Consider the following 17,413-nt stretch of genomic DNA (forward strand, 5'->3'; position numbering starts at 1 on the left):
AAGTTACTGAGCAGCTGATCGAGTCCATCAACAACGGAGACTTTGAGGCCTATGCGTAGGTTTCCTCCCCTACACATTTGCACTGTGATCTCTAAATAGATGTTATAGAGTGCCTCATTTTCATGCCTGCTGCTGTGTTTTTTCAAACAGTAAGATTTGCGATCCTGGTCTCACCTCCTTTGAGCCTGAAGCCCTTGGCAACCTGGTGGAAGGACATGACTTCCATCGCTTCTACTTTGAAAATGGCAAGTTTCAAAATACGCATGACAGAGGAAGATTTCTCCACTGATACATGGAATTATTATTTCCATTATTATTGTCAGCATTTTTTAACTTTGGTCATCCTCCCTTTTGATTGTGAATTCTTGTTCATAGATTTACTTTAAAGATTGAATGAGAGTTATGCTCACATTTCATGAATTTGTCACCCTGAAATCCAGCTGTTTTATTGTCTGTCCTTTACAATTGAGAAATATACAACTGGATTTTGTTGAGAGCTGTATGCTTGTCTGAAGCAATAACACTAAATAGTAGAATTAACTCTGATGAAGTAAATGGCACATTAGGAAGAAAAACATTTTCAAAATATTGCATATTCATGAACAGAATCAGACAGATTATGCAAGAATGTTTTGCACCAAACATAGCCTTATAGTGCCTTGTTCCATGTCATGGTGTTTATGCTTTTATAGTGGCTTTGCTGCTAAAATGTATACTTGTAGTTTTGTTTATTGTACTGAATCATTTAAGGAGGGAGTTTTCATTTGTGTATTAGGTTCTAAATATACAACTAATTAATACATCATTGTGATCGCATGGATTTAAACACACTCAGTTTTCATACTGATCTTGCCAGAGGTTAAATGTGAGTTTGCAGGGGAGGTGTTGCGTTACAAAACGCACACTTATAAGAACAACAACACCGTGTGATAAGAGCAGTTTACACAGCATGTCCAGTTTCCTCCTTTAGACTCAGACATGAAGCTTAACGAGCCATGAAGCTGCAGTTGTAAATGCAGGTGACAGGTGGGATGAGTCGATGACGAGCAGGTGTGGCGCTCTATAAAAGGTGACGAGGTGGGGACAGAACAAAAAAAACAAGAAGAGCGCTGCAGAAAGAAGTAGTAACAAGCATTAAATATAGGTATTAGTTTAATGAAGTAAGATTCTATGTACTTTCCAATTTGACAGCCAACTGGAGGTCAAAGCTCCCTGTTTCTATAAAATCAAAGGCAATTTGAATAATTAACATGCATATTAATTCCATTTTATTATAACTGAACAAAATATTTAGATTACCACATTTGAGAGATGGAAACATACGAGAAGACAGTATGAATAAATCCACCAGTTTTGAAATGGATCACATACATGTTTATTCCTCAATATTTGCGCAAGTATTCATTTTCCTCAATATCAGATTATTATTTTTGTTGGTATACAATAAGGTCATGGCTGTGATTATGGACTTGCCTTAAAGCAAAAAAGGAAAAAAATCACTAATGAATAGTCGTGACTAAAAATGGCTTAACATCCTCAGTAAAATTAGACCAGATAAACCAGATATGTCCCAGAAACCTCATTTATCCTAAGCTTGTCCACTGTCCAATGTCAACATCTGGAGGTTTAGCTCCTCTTATTTTTCCTCCTTACCATTATGTTCCATCATATATTCGCTTCAAAGTGTTATGCCCTTAATAGTTATTTACTTTATTTCTTATATTTATTTTTCTGTCATCCATCAAATTTCTTCCTCTCCCTTGCAGCTCTGTCCAAAGGGAACAAGCCTGTGCACACCATTCTCTTGAATCCACACGTGCACCTCATCGGGGAAAACGCGGCCTGCATCGCCTACATCCGACTCACTCAGTACATGGACGGAGGCGGCATGCCCCGCACCATGCAGTCTGAGGAGACCCGGGTGTGGCACCGCCGAGACGGCAAGTGGCAGAACATCCACTTCCACCGCTCCGGCTCGCCCAGCATCCCATCTCCTTAAGGGGTGGTGAGAGAGACGCTCAGCTGAAGGTGAAGCCTGTTCTTGTTAGTCATAATTGATTGCGAGGGTGTGATTCAGTGTTCCATCCGTACATTCTAGCGCCTCCGTTTGTGGCGATGCAGCAGACAGCAGTCCTGCCATCAAAACCACGCCCAACAGCCATAATTGCAAATAATTGGAGACGGGAAAAGTGGAAAGCATAAATTTACATTTTTTATCATTGAGATTAAAGTGGACAAACCAGAGAAGGAGGAGCAGTGAGTTAAAGGAGCTCACAACAACATGCTGATATTTCCTAAAGGTGCCATAAAATGATTTTAATTTTAAATGTATTTCTTTAATTTTACTCATCCACCAATTTCCTTTGTCCCCCTGTCCTGCACTCTAATACCTGTCTCTGGCACATCAGTGATTAAAGCCCATCCACCGCTGCTTTCACCTGCTCTGCCTTTCAGAAAGTGAATGATAAGTATGTGCAGTTCTGAAAGCAGCCCTTTCTGATGTCATACTGACTTGAGAGAGATAACATCTCTTCTGTGATAGTGACAATACAGCCACCATGTTGTTCATGCTACTCTCTGAGACCACCTTGTGGCCGCTTTGGTTTTGTGCCGATCCAAACAGAAACAGAGTTACCATGGAGCCAAATATTCCAGTCAGAATGGGTTTATATCACCAAACCAATTAAAAAATGCTCCATATAAACACCTCATTCAGAATAAACAGGCCCATTCTGAATGGAATATCATTCATTTTCAGGAATAGAATTTTCCTTTTGTCAAACTGATCAAAAGTAACATATCACGTAAACAGTGAAACGTAATGTCGTGTGTTTGCATTCTTTCTGTGCATGCACTGTCTGCACATAAACACGTAGTTACATTTCTCCAGTCCAGCACAGCTACACTCTAAAAAAGAGAAAAGGAGATTTTTTTTTATTAATCTGTGCACGTCACCCGGTTGTAAAACTTCCATTCTGAGTAAATGCTGCGACAAATGTAACACCTTGTCGGAATAGATTGTGTGACATGTAAACAGTTGACATGAAATATTTTCATTCGGAAAGATTTAAATCACAATGAGAAAAACGTCAGCATGTGAACGTGGCTGCTGTTGGTACAAGCAGTTAAACCCAGATGGCTAATGCAGAGGGCTTTTTGCAGGAGACCGTTTCCTGGAGATTAATAGAGCTTATGGATAATTAGAAGTGTAAGGCTTCTCCACAATAGTTACAAAAGAAAAACAAATCTGAAAAAAATAGGGCCTTTTAAGCATCTTAATTTTTGTGTAAAGTTGGCCTACAACCTCTGCTGGCTTGCCAGAGAGGTTGTAGGCCAACTTTGAGCCAGCGGGAGCTTGTCTGAGCAGGCACGTTGCTTTACCATGTGTGCATCAGAAACTTGACACACCAGCTGCGCCTAGTTTCTGTTGCAAACCTATTATTGGACAATAGCTTGTGCACCCAAGGGTTTGACCATGCAACCACAAAAGGTGGAGCATGCAAAATGCTGGGGCCCAGAAGTTGCCCGACTGGAAAAGTTCACTTTTAGGTGTAATCTGTCACCTTAATTGCAGCGCCTTGTTAAGAAAGGAGCTCTCATAGGGGATTCCCCTGCACATATGAATCAAGTGGGAGAAGCATCATTTGCTTGTATGCTCAGGGAGAACGTCATTGAAGTCCAACCTTTGCAGCCCATTGTTTGAGTGAGGTGATCTGGGAAAACCAGTATAGGTGGAACCGAGGTGTGTTTTTTAAAAATTCATGTGGCCGACTTGTTCCTAGTATTAATCATTGTTACTAATTACCCAATGTACTTTTCCTACTGCAACGACTATAATTATTTTTACTTTCCCACTGCTGTCTTTGTGGTGCGTGTCTTTGTATCTTTTGGGAAAAATGTCAACCTGATGATTCTTTATGCACACGGGATCATTTTGCTGTCATACATAAGTTGATGCTGACTTACCAACTCTTTGTGTTTTTTCTACAGCTTCTGGAATATCAACGTGTGGTCCAATATGAAAAAAAAAAAAAAAAAATCCCATTTACAGTTTAGTAGGACAGTCATCTAGCCAACCCATGACTGTTCCAACGTTTGACCCTTCTATATGGAAATGTCATCGCACAGGACTCAAGTATTTACACATTTTACTGTTAAAACATTTTATTAATGGACATCATTTGAAACCACTTCCAGGTGGCTGCGCACAGTATTTGGACAGTGTGGATCGAGCATATTGACAACATTTTTTTGTTTCTTTGGTTTTTAAGATGTTTTGGTATGCATTTTAAATATAAAATAGAGACGTTTTAAAAAAAAAAATCTATTACTATAACCTATCCCAAAAGATTAGTTCTGTATTTTTATGTGTGTTTATGTGTGTGCAATACAAAAACATTTGAAAGATCAGAATGTTAAAACTTGAGCTTGCTTTTAGTTCTGGTGATGTATATACATTGTGGTTGTTGATTAAAAACAAACATTGAAATAAATATTCTTGCTATCAGAGGAATTAAGAGTTCACGTAAAATCCAGTTTATGAGCTGCCTTTTATGTTTGCTATGAGCTAAGTCACACTGTTTCAATCGTCCGATTTCAATCTATAATACTAATTTTAATGTAAAGAAAAGCAGAGCAGCTTCCACTTTGCATTCAAATGTTTGCCTTTATATCAGTTAAATAAGAAATACGAGAATGTAGCATATATGTAATATATGAAAATTCAAGACTATTGTGTAGTGCATGGGGGGGTTATTGTAAGATCATATGAAACTATATCTTCTGATTGATTTGTGAATCACTGACTTGTTTGCATTTGTTAACGTAGTGCATCAGTCCCGTTCCAAATGTTTCTAATGTCCGCCTGTATCACAGAACTGGTGTAAAAACAATAAAACAGACATGTTTAACATCCAGCGTAAATACAAAACATCACACCCAGCGGTGGAAAAAAAGCACTCCTGGTTGCTGAAGCACCCCTTCAATTTTGTATAAAGATGAGAGTAGAACGAGTCCATTTTTTCATAATGTTTGTACTAGTACTGTATGGCTGTATGTGGGATTTCTGTTGTCGTTTCCCCCCCCGTCATTTTCAATGTGTCGAGTCCCAGTTGCCCCCAGAAGGTGGAGATGATGCGACGACGCCCAGGCACTCTCTCCCTTCAGCTTGGTTTAGGTCTTAATCGTATGGGAGACTCGCTCAGTTTGGAAGCATCAGAGAATTTTGACAAGAATGATGGGATCACACGTTAAGTTGGGCTGAAGGAAATGTTGGGATGTCTTCCAAGATCATCTGCTCTTCTACCAGCCAGTGGTCAGTCTCCTTACCACTGCAGGATGATGCCAGTGTCTTTACCATCCTTTATGTTTGCTCTTTTCGATTGGTTGTTCTCTCTTTTTTTTTTTTTTTTTAGGGAAAAATATGATTAAACATTTCTTTTAATGAAACATATGATGTCAATGCAATGCAGCACTCCTTATATGGCGTGTACCTGTTGCCAGCACGGCAACGGACAGCTTAACATGTTTAAGAAGTTAATAAAATGATTGAAAGGTGTTATATTGGCTGAGTTTTCATTTGATTTTGTCACATCTTGGTAAGCAGCAGGACCCAAAAGCAGAAATCATGAATGATGCAATCATTTTTATCCCCGCCCCTCCATGACTATATGACTAGGCAAACACACTTGAAATGACCTGACAGCAGACAAAGGGAGAAATTACTATTTATACATGCAGGTAGGGGAACACACGTGTGGCCAATCAGGGGCAGGATGCTAGACAACAAGATGCAGGTGAAAAACAAATTATTCACAGGAAGGAAGTCAGGGTCTGAAACAAGAGGTTAGTTCAAGTTAAAACAGGAAGTGAAGACAAGACATCATGAAACTAAATGTGGAAATGACATGAAACCCGACAGACTTTAATACATGAAAGTAAAACAAATCAGGAAGTGCACAACATGAGTGACTTAAATTAATGAGACATGACTTAGACTCTAATAATAAGAAAAACAAAACCCCAATAAAAAAGGCCACGAAAGACTGCATGCCTTCTACTAAATGTCCATTCTATTCATGAGGATCAAAACCGAGAGGAATTGGCAATTACGACACTTGAGGGCAGACTGTCAAGCTAATTGGTTGGTGACAGCCAGTCAGTTTGTGACAGCATTTATATGATCAGTGTGGTGCAACGCAACGAGTCCCACATAAACAAGTGAAGGTATATGAAGATCTATTGCAATCCAGCTGAAAACTAAAACTAGATAACTCAAGGGCTCAGTCGCAGCAGTTCATTCTGAGCTGGACCTGCAGCAGACTGAAGAGGAGACAGAGCTGTGGCCATGGCTTGCCAGTACACACCGGGAGCTAATCACAGGAAATCGAGGCAGCCAAAGAGAGTGTTGGCAGCCAAAACAGCCAACACACCCGCCCTTAAAAGGCTGAAGGAAAGATAGTCAAATGAAATTTATAGTGGTCCACTTCGAAAGAATTTCTTGAAGCGGATGTCCACCTCGAACTACTACATAGTGTGAAATATCTTTGATGTATTCACATCTGCATGTGATCAGTACCTCAGTCAAATCAAATGAATCCAGCACAATTTAAAACCTATTTGACATTTTTGTGATCAGTGAACATAGAAACTGAAAATTTATGATTGACTGTTGATATGTATCATGTTCTCCCATTTACTAAATAAAAGTAGGGGTGCATTTCAAAATAAGAGGTAGTAAATAAAATGTGAAATTTGTACATTAAAGTGCTGAACTTAAAAAAAGACAATAAAGGAGAGTCGGGATCCTGGTGAACTGGTCATATTTGGCTATGATGTTTTTTTCTCCGATTGTGATTTAGTGCTGTACAAATGAAGGTTGATTGATTGATTGATTGATTGAAAAACACATCTGTCTCTTTTGAAGCCTCTGTGGCCCTTTGAACTGGCTTGGGTTGCAACTCACACGTCACGAGTTACTCGTATTGAGTTACTTTGTGAACAGCTGCTGCACAAAACACAAGTACAACGATGCACACATTTGTAGATTTTTATTCTCTATCAGCCATAGACACACTGCAGCCATTTTTTGTTGTTTTGAGTTTTGATACAGTAACGCATGCCCTAATAGATATTTAGATATATACTGTTTATGTATATAACTCATCATCACAGAAAAGGGATGCTGATTCGTCCAATTAAAAGCATACTTGTCACAGTGAACTTCCACTAATTTGCATTTTACATTTTCTAAATCGCAAAATAAACAGTGATAGTGAAATAAATACAATATGTGTTGCTGATATATACTGAGCAATGCTCAGGAAAGTGAATAATGGTATGTATGAGCTCTCAGTCTGTCTTATCTTGCACACCTGCTATTAACAATCTCTTGCTGTCCAGCCAAATGAGACTCACTATATGGCAGAGGAAATCTCTCCCTCTCTTAACGTGTGAACGAGTAGCATGGAGGTGTTCCTCCTGACATTCAGGAGTGCAAATGCAGTTTGCGTAAAAGTATTATTTTTTTCTCTTCTTTTACAGACAAAAATGAGCACATATTATTTCATAGCACTGAATCATTCACTCACACATGCACACACCACACAGTCACATCAACACCTGGTCCACACAGTTCCAAAGATGAACTAAGATATTTTTTTAAAACACTAAAACAAAGTTGAAACACCTGATCGTCAAAACCACAAACATCATATGAGACAAAATGTCTCTCAGTGGTGTTCTTCACTCGTGGCCCATTTCCAAGGAACCTCCTTAGAAATAGCCAGTTCTCGCTAACATTCAAACCAAGATTGAATACATTTCTCCGTAAGACTAAACTCTAAATTAAGATAGAATAAAATCAACTCTTCTTTGACCAAACTTCAAATTCCGACAGAACTATGTTCAAATGAGTTGAGAGTATGGCTAACATATGCATGAACATTCAAACTCTAGCTACAGTGCAACCTCATTCACATTCACCATTTACATGAGACAAATAAGGGAGAAAAAGAATACAGAACATAACACAGTCAGACAGAGAGGATACACACAGGGGGAAGAGAAGCAGACGGGCAAGAACTAGAACTACAAAGCAATCCAAGCTGGGATCATTATGACAAGTGTTGATTAGTCATGCCTGTTCTGGCTCACATGAGTGATAATGCATTTCTAGGCTACTGATGTCAGTAATGTCTATATAATAGATAATATATATTTCTTGAAGACAGATTACACATATCCTACACAGCACGGCAGCAGCAGTTGAAATTAGTGTTGATACAGTCTGTTTTTCTCTGTGTGTGACATCTTGACCACCTGAATCAAAAGAAATAGATAGGCTAGTACAGCGAGTGGGACCGTTGTCACGTAAGCTGTATGTGCGAAACTGTGAGAGGCAGCGCAGTGTGAGAAAATGTCACTCAGTCCAAGCATGTGCCAGAAACCAGAACCAGCAGTTTGAAGGTAAGGTGTTCTTAATCTTCAGGAAGTATATGAGTTACGTTTAAATACGTAGTGCTCCTCCGGCTTTGTTCTCTTTTTTGTTGCTTCTACCACAGTGTCAAGACAAAAAACAAAAAACAAAAAAATCAGACAAGTACACACAAACACTCTAAATAAATCAAATACATAACAGAAAACTGTCTTTGGTCACAGAATGGCAAAACAGAATGTGAACATGAAAAGAAAACACATTAAAGCGTGATTACAAGGCAGGGAAGAAAACTCCAAATTGTAAACAAAAGTTCATCTTCCAGGACTTGAGTAGGAAGACTGTGGTAGCTTTGAGGTGCCGCGGTGCACACTGGGATTGCATGAGACTAATGCATAGGATTACGTGGGACTTTAGCATAGGCTGAGACCGGGAGTTGGGGAGAGTCTTAGTCTTCTACTCGTCCTCCTCTTCTTCATCCCCGTCATTGTCCTCTTCTTTCTCGTCACAGTAGCGGTGAAAGAGCTGGTGGAGATGCTGCTGGAGATCACATGATTTGGGCACTTTTCGGGGCTTTTCCATCTGCTCTGTGAATACCTGTTTACGTCGCCCAGCTACCTTCACCACTGTTCGTCTGAGGGTTTGTCCTTTAAGCATGCGAGCCCTGCAAATTGAGTGGGGACAAGAAAGAGAAAGAAAGATTAAACTAGAAGAAGTAGTTGAACATAGTAATGGGAGAGATACACAGCACACAGTTGCAGCAATCAAGGCATGCCTTGTAAATCCAATATTTAATGGAAATGCATTTTAACTGAAATTTAACTGATTTGAATCTGAGTGTCATCTTGAAAATCTCTGTTGCTCTGCTCTTGTTTAGAATAACAGTAGAAGTTGCTAAATTAAATGAATGGTTTTAATCAGTCATGCATTAAAGGCCACATTATTATCTAAAATTCAGTCCAACACACACACACACACACACACACACACACACACACACACACACACACACACACACACACACACACACACACACACACGTTACCTGGCCTCATGGTCATGGTTTTTATTTAAACGGACTTTTATTAATTCAGGCAAGTGGTTGCAATGTTGTGATTTGCCAAATAAGGATCGTCTTTAGTGACAGGTGCTCTACAAACTACACATCAAAGTATCTTCAACAAAAAATGGACAAGAAAGGTAATTAAAAACTATATATTGGATTAAATGATGCACAGCAAGCATTAGCATATTATTGGACAACCCATGTGTTATTGACTAACCCACAGTGTGGAACTGTTATTGCACAACACACAGGGAGTCACACTGTGTCTTCCAGCACTCACACACCTCCTGACCACTGTTCCATCTTCTTTTATAGTCTCTCTTTCTACCACAAGCGGGAGCTCTTTTCTGCTAGAACCACTTAAGTAACTTAGAGCCTGGTAGCACAAAAAGAAGAAATCAACATCCTAGAACTGATACCTTTCCTCGCATTATTGTCTAATTATCTAATTATTATAATCAGTATAATTATTTTTGCAATTGAAAAATGTTTTTTCTCAAAATTCATTTGAAAAAAAAAAAAAAAAGATGATTACACATACATGTGGCCCTACACAGCATGTCCAGCTTAGGTAGAGGGGCTTAGCAACAAACCTGTTTGAAGTCATCTTGGGCTGAGGGCAGATCAGTTGATAGAGATGGATCACCCTGGTGTGTCATCGTCCTTTTCCCCTTGACCACTGTTGACTTTTCCACTTGATTAACCTTACAACCTTCAGTTCCCTCTTGACTGGATTCCAAGAACCCCTCAACTTCGGCAAATGCCACCTATTCAGATAATAAAATCAGTGCTTTGCTGAGAACTGTAGTTGATATAATGCCACAAGCAGAAATATCGGCATTCTAAGAACACAAACGTGGTACACAGCACACACCTCGGAGTGGTCGCCTTCACTCTTTATTACTGTCCTCTTCACCACTTTGGAGTATCCATCTCCCTCTGTCATACTGATGGTCCCCTGAGGATCTCCCTCCGATGACGCCAGCTCATGCTCCACACCCTCTTCAGAGATACACTTGCGGATAATTTTACGAGTGACCTGAGGTAGGTACAAGTAAACAGGATGTTGATTGATCACGTATGTGGCAAAGGGGACGCAAGTGACCAACAACACAGAGGGGCATAAATTTTCTTTGCTAACACCTTCTTGCTTAGAAGTGTAGCTGTGAATGAAGTCATAATTCTGCCATGTAAACATGCAAAAAGGTTACTTGTATTTTCTTTTGTTCAGACAAGTAAGTTAGGACGAGTCGAGTCGCCCGCGCCACGTTGGATGACGCTTCTAAGGAAGACTGGAGTCACAGTGGAAACTGTCAAGCAGTCTTGTCTGATCTGACTTGTCTGAACAAAAGAAAATATGAGCATCTATCAGTGAAGACAAAATGAAAATTTTTAGTCTAAGGCAAAAAGTCATATTCTTACTTAGCATAATTAATTTTATAGTATTGTGACTTATACCTTTTTGACCACAATATGTCCATTTTCATCCTTGTACTTCTCTTCTGTCACTGACTTGGAGGGTAATTCAGCCATCTCATCACCCTATAAAGAAAACCAGATGAAAAAAATAATCAGGATAGGGTCTTGGCCTCTTAGAAGGCTTGCATGTTTAGTTTCCACAGCAAAACAGCGTAAAGTAATGTTAGATAAAATTAAAGTACACACAATTTACTTCAGCTCATAGAACAGAGATTGTGGGTGGATAAAACAAACTTGCATTCTCAGGGAAAAATACAGACCAAACCCAAAGAGGAGTTTTTAAGCCATTTTTGCAAATATAAGCAAGAATTTCTTACAAAAACTTAATTGAACATCAAATGCTTTAAGAACTTGAAGCTATTTTTTAATCTACACGGACGAGTTAAAATGTTGTTAGATGTTCAAGAAGACAGTATACAGTAGATTCACCCGGGTTAAGGTTGAACTCTGAATGTCACACTCTTCATGCTCTGCTAAAACACCATCACTCATGTCAAATCCAGTACCTGAACGATAACTCTCCTTCTCACTATTCTTGTGGTCAAAAACCCATCATCTGAACTTTCTGACATTGATCCAAGCTCTGCGTTGATCTCCTGACCAAGCAACACAAACCCAAAACTCAAGATTAAACAAAGTATGGAATTGCTCTCTGCAGCAAAGCAAGCGATGAACAGAGTGATATGGTGCACTTTCCACCAATGGCAAGCACTCTACTTTGACTTGAGTATTACTACATCATACAGTGGAAAATACAAAATAACAGCCTGTTATTGGAAAATGTGTGCAAAAAATAACATGCTTTTGAACGTTTAAAGTTGGTATCAGTTAACTGATAAAAAGATGTATTATTGTTTCAGTGAGACAGCTTGTTAAAGGAAGCAAAAAGACATGCTGAGTCTGCAATGTTTTAGTCGGAAACTTAAACAAAAATAGGGAGGGTTTCTTTAAAAAAAAAAAAAATGAAATCCATGTGGTGGGTTAGCAGTCATTCCCTTGTGAAGCACACTGGTTAAGCTCAGCTCTGACAAAAGCTTGCAGGCTGTGGGGGTCTGCCGAAGCTCATCTTACCCTTGTTAAATATTTATCAGTATCATCAGACTTGGAACAGAGGGCAGGTGGTTGGGAAGCCTCACACAAGGTAAATTCATCCTCCGATGTTTCTGTGTGGTGTAATAACTCTTCCTCCTCCTCATCTACATTATAAAGGGGCTCATGGACAACATAGGCATCCTCAAAATCTTCACTTCCGGAGGACAGCAGGACTCTCTGATTTATCTTCTCATGTACTATGGGATTGCTAATTTGACTAAGGGGCACAGATCCACCACAATTCACTTTTGGATCAGATTCATGTGGCTCAGTGTCTGAGAAATCTGATTCTGCCTGTTTGCAATCAAAGTAAGGTTCTGGGTCGGAGCATTCAGCAACTGGGCTTTCAACACCGCTATGCACAACCTTTATATATTTAGGGGGAATGTAGCTTGAGATGGTAGTGGTAAATCCAGTTTCTGCATACTGAGATGGGATGCAGCATTCCTCTTCAGAGGTTGATAAAGTCATCTCTCTTTTTGGTATAACTGTAGATGCAAAGGACCCAGGGCTCACATTCAGATAATCTTCTGAATCCTCTCCATTAGACTTTGGCCTTTCATTATCTGAGTATGACTCATTGTGCTCTGATGAGAGCTTTGGCATTAACTCCTCAAAGCTAAAATGTCTTGCATCTGTGACTGTTTCTGGAGTCACATCAGAAAGAGAAGAAACATCTTCAAACTGAGTGGTCTGAAATGAAGACACCTCTGTAAAATTTTCAGAATAGCTTGGTGACATGTTCTCATTCACACCATTGGCTGAAGTAAACAATTCATCTTCAAATTCTTCGTTGTCAAGTTGAGGGTCAGTTGTAGACCCTTCGGGAAGGCCAGTGAAATGTTCCTCAGGTGTTTCGAATTCAATGTTGGTTTTAAGTTCAATGATTGATACTGGGGCAAATGGCTCAAGACTATTTGCATTGTTAATGTCAGACTGAACGTCTGAGGGAAACATTGCATTCAGTGATGGTTCCTTAACTTCACAAAATGCTTGAGCAAGTTCTGGATATGTAAGAGGCACAGTTGGGATTGAAGGACTTTCTTTACCACTATCAAGGATGGATGAAAGATCTGCCTCTGGGGTCTTTCCTGAACCAGGTATGGCTATTTCATACTCAGTACTTTCAAATCTGCTAATTTGATTGTCTCCAAAACTTTCACTACTAAATTCTGGACTATCATCTTGGTCAAACGTTTTTGATCCAAACAAAGGTTCCATTCCTTCCAATGGGGAAGTAGAGGTGGACTCTGGGGAGAGGATGTTTTGGTCATCTAGCTTATCTTGACAGATATGAGACTCTGACTCTTGAGTAACTGAGGTTAAATCTTCTGAATCACAATCTTCCTTTTTGTAGAATGACAGTTGTTTGCATTGCTCTTCTGGAAGGCTGTTTTGCTTGATCAATGTGACGTCAGTGTCTTTTTGACAAGAGTCACGATGCTCTATAACCAATAATTCTGATCTGTCAGTAGAAAGTGCGTCGAAATCATGTGCTTCAATTGAAAAGACCTGACACTGGGATGAATTTTGGGATATCTCTGTAAGGTCTGTCTTGGAAGTTGCTGTTGACACCTGTGAGAGATGATACAATGAGGTGGAAAAATGTATAAATATGACTTGTTTATAACTGACATAAAGAATGACAGAGCGGCAAACAGACAGACAGGCCAATGTGACTGGCTGATAAAGGAAATAAAGGATTTCAGGGGGAAGCACTGAACACACCATGACAACACTAAACCCACCTCTTTACAGTATTTGCCACAGTCAAACTTTAACTGTCTGTTTTAAGGGTGTTTCAAGGGTTTCAAGGGTGCCCAATAATATTGTAAATCAAGGGCAAGAATGGTTAGTCTAACAATAGAAAAACAGGCAGTGATCGCCTCATACTGTGAGCAAGTACTTGGTTGGTTTAGATTTCAGCAAGTCTAACTCTTACCTAAAACCTTAAAAACACAAATGTAACACACTTAGGTAAGATATAATGATGGCAATGAACTCATTTGCCTTCAACAAGACAATCAGGCAGCTTGATAACGTTAGGGTTCATTGGTTAGCTCTCTATATATGTACATAAAGACATTCCATACCAGCAATAAGCTCATATTACTAAGGCAGCCAGAGCTGATCTCACTTTAAGATCTTTCTCTTGCACTACTTTGTCATTCATGCCAAAGCAAGTGTAGCGTCTGTGAGATTAGTTTAAAAATATCTTCTTTCATTCTCGAGCAGTGAACGGCTACAAATGTTATAATTGTGGGCAACAAGGCATTCACTGCACAGTAAGAGCTGGTGCTCTCTTACCGACAACGACGAACCTTTACTCTTGTCCTCATTAAGGGTTTTCTTTTCATGTTCTTGAAAAAGGAATCTTGAGAATGTGTTTTTCGGGAGCAGTCAATTTATGTTCATGAAAGGTGGTCGTCACTCATCATCTCTTTGCTTGAATTCAGACTTCCAACCCCCAGAAAAAGCTTAATTCAGCCAGACAGCATGACATCAAAAAATTGTTCAACAATGACATGTGACTCAACTAACACAAACAAACAAACAAAAAAAAATCCAAACAGAAAAACTATCTACCGTTGTACTGTCTCCCTTAAACGTTTTTGATTTGATCTGATGACGGGTTGTTTGTGTCAAAACAGGGAGCATCTGGTCCCTTCTCAACTCTTTCACTTGGTGCTATATTAGGCTCCGTATTAGTCAATGGCATGTCATGTAATGGAGGGTGAGTTTGTGATGATACAGAACCAGATATGGTACTTTCTAAATGGCATCCTGTAGCTACGTTATCTGTCTCTACCTTGCTGACTGGAAGATCAATCATTTGTTTCTCATTGCAAGTTCTGTCACATGATTTAGTGACTGGTCTTTCAACAGAATGGACTTCATGGACATTATTTCCTTCAAAGAATGGATCACTTATATGTGCAATTAATCTTTTGGACTTTTGTTTATGTAAGTGTTTGCTGTCTACATTGCGAGTCTCATTGTGGGGGCTTTGGCAAGGAGACAACTTTTTTTTATCTTCAACTGAATCCCCAACTAAATCATGACAATGAAGAGTAGATAGTTGTAATTCTGACTGCCAGGAATCAAGGAAAGACTGTGTACTCTCATCATCATCAGATGAAATTGTACTGTAGGACTCAACAAATTCATGATCAAATTCAATGGATTCTGGGGAATCTGGACTGGTGTCATTCTTGACACATGGATCTATGCTGACTGTTTTCAGCGCTGTCAAGTCTGAAAAATGTAATTGATTGTGAGGTTGACTGATAAATGGAGGGATTTCAGAATCAGAAAGAAGACCAGTGAGGTTATCAAGAATGCCAAATGATTTAGGAGAAGCTGGGTCTTGGTTTGTCAAAAAAATGGCTGAATTTGAGGAGCATGAATCATCTGTGTCGAAGACCAATGGAGATGAAAGTCCAGTATTTGAATGTAGCGGGCTCCCATTAAATAGATTTCCAGGTTTCAGCTCGAAAAGGCCTGAAAACTGTGATTTGGGGGTTTCAAATCTTGAGGGTTGAGGATCACTTTGACAAGCAGATGAAACAGGTCCACAGAAAGAGGAAGAAGATGGTGGAAACAAACAAGAGTTAAATTCATCAAGTGAGTTAGAAGCCAAAGAAGAATCTCCAGGTTCAGAAGCAATATCACGTAATGTAGGAGTTGGGAAAAGTGTGCAACTTTTACACATTGGATCATACAAATTAGAGATTAAATGTCTAGAGAGGCAATTGATAGGACTGTCAAAATTTTGATTAAATGTCGTTGAAAAGGAAGAAAAACTATTTGGTAAAACAAGACAATCCTGGTTCTGGATAATATTATTTACGATTGAAGAAGAGGAATCTGAGGTGGTAATATTAGGATTATGAAAATCAAACGGAACTGACTGCGGGGAATCTGCTCTGGTCTCGTCAAATAAGGTTTCCAGACACAAATCATGACCTTCCCAGTCAGAACATGTTGATTGGGGTGTGGAGGACCTCTGAGTTTGCAATTCCAGGGCGTGAGCAAAACTAGGACATGTAAACTGAGGAACAGGGGAATCGGGAGAGAGGGCCCTCAGCTCGTCCAGCGACACCACTGATTCTGGAGACTGTGGTCTTAAGCCGCTGGCCCACGCGTCAGTGGGGCTATGCTGAAACAAGGTTTCAAGCCACCAGACATTCGTTTCCCAGTCAGAACACGTGGATTCTGGCGTGAAGGACCTCTCTCTGGCCAATTCCAAGTCGCAGGCAACGTGGGAATATCTAAACTGAGGAACGGGCGAATCGGGAGAAAGGGGCCTAACGTCGTCTTGCGAAACCACTGACTCTGGAGATGTAGGCCTTGCCTCGCTGGCCCAGCCCTCTGGTGGCAAAACTGCTTCCATGGCCGAGCCGTCGTGGCCTTGTTTCTCGTGCCTGACGCCTCGCACGACATCCGCATATGACAGAGGTCTTTCAGCCGCAAGCGATGGCAGTGCAAAACTGGCCACAGGCAATGGCCTGGCAAATGCAGGAGTGGTGAAAGAGTCTGGCGAGTCTGCTCTGACGTTGCTAAACAGCTCCTCCAAACAAAAGGCGCAATGTTCAACATCTGACGCCGTTGAGAGAGGTGAGTCTGGCCTGCTGTGTGAAAGCTGCAAGTAATAGTTGCAGTGCGGGCTAGTGACTTGATCAAATGCTACTCCAGGAGACAAAGAGCGCAGCTCAAGTGAAGCAACTGACTCTGGGGACGATGCTCTGAAGTCAGCCAACCAGTCGGCGAGGTACATAGCGTTGAAATCGGAAGACACAGAGTCTGGGGACAATGCCCTGCTGCTGAATAACTTTTCCAGTTGAAAGTCCGACAAAACTGACTGCGGAGAATCTGCTCTGGTCTCGTCAAATAAGGTTTCCAGACACAAATCATGACCTTCCCAGTCAGAACATGTTGATTGGGGTGTGGAGGACCTCTGAGTTTGCAATTCCAGGGCATGAGCAAAACTAGGACATGTAAACTGAGGAACAGGGGAATCGGGAGAGAGGGCCCTCAGCTCGTCCAGCGACACCACTGATTCTGGAGACTGTGGTCTTAAGCCGCTGGCCCACGCGTCAGTGGGGCTATGCTGAAACAAGGTTTCAAGACACCAGACATTTGTTTCCCAGTCAGAACACGTGGATTCTGGCGTGAAGGACCTCTCTCTGGCCAATTCCAAGTCGCAGGCAACGTGGGAATATCTAAACTGAGGAAAGGGCGAATCGGGAGAAAGGGGCCTAACATCGTCTTGCGAAACCACTGACTCTGGAGATGTAGGCCTTGCATCGCTGGCCCAGCCCTCTGGTGGCAAAACTGCTTCC

The 17,413-nt window shown here is 40.4% G+C and overlaps 2 protein-coding genes across 21 annotated transcripts in view; one reads left to right on the forward strand and one right to left on the reverse strand.

The window, feature by feature from the left end:
* The window catches only part of camk2d2 (calcium/calmodulin-dependent protein kinase (CaM kinase) II delta 2), a 33,889-nt gene extending 28,332 nt beyond the window's left edge, over nucleotides 1-5,557 (forward strand). For all 11 annotated transcript variants that reach the window (XM_076030744.1, XM_076030752.1, XM_076030715.1 and 8 more), the window contains 4 exons: nucleotides 1-55; nucleotides 151-245; nucleotides 1,767-2,028; nucleotides 3,991-5,557. The exon at nucleotides 1-55 is cut by the window's left edge and continues 21 nt beyond it. In XM_076030744.1, the coding sequence (XP_075886859.1) occupies nucleotides 1-55; nucleotides 151-245; nucleotides 1,767-1,999 (383 nt within the window). In that variant the 3' untranslated portion in view covers nucleotides 2,000-2,028; nucleotides 3,991-5,557. The remainder of the gene's footprint in view (nucleotides 56-150; nucleotides 246-1,766; nucleotides 2,029-3,990) is intronic.
* Nucleotides 5,558-7,034: 1,477 nt separating this feature from the next.
* Nucleotides 7,035-17,413, reverse strand: part of ank2a (ankyrin 2a, neuronal) — a 71,405-nt gene continuing 61,026 nt past the window's right edge. For all 10 annotated transcript variants that reach the window (XM_076030815.1, XM_076030849.1, XM_076030891.1 and 7 more), the window contains 5 exons: nucleotides 10,959-11,042; nucleotides 10,375-10,539; nucleotides 10,094-10,267; nucleotides 9,785-9,876; nucleotides 7,035-9,098 (listed from right to left, as the gene is read on the reverse strand). In XM_076030815.1, the coding sequence (XP_075886930.1) occupies nucleotides 8,891-9,098; nucleotides 9,785-9,876; nucleotides 10,094-10,267; nucleotides 10,375-10,539; nucleotides 10,959-11,042 (723 nt within the window). In that variant the 3' untranslated portion in view covers nucleotides 7,035-8,890. The remainder of the gene's footprint in view (nucleotides 9,099-9,784; nucleotides 9,877-10,093; nucleotides 10,268-10,374; nucleotides 10,540-10,958; nucleotides 11,043-17,413) is intronic.

Source organism: Nelusetta ayraudi, unplaced genomic scaffold (assembly GCF_046127955.1).
Source record: "Nelusetta ayraudi isolate G7.1 ecotype Tasmania unplaced genomic scaffold, CSIRO-AGI_Nayr_v1 ptg000004l, whole genome shotgun sequence".
Lineage (NCBI taxonomy): Eukaryota > Metazoa > Chordata > Actinopteri > Tetraodontiformes > Monacanthidae > Nelusetta > Nelusetta ayraudi.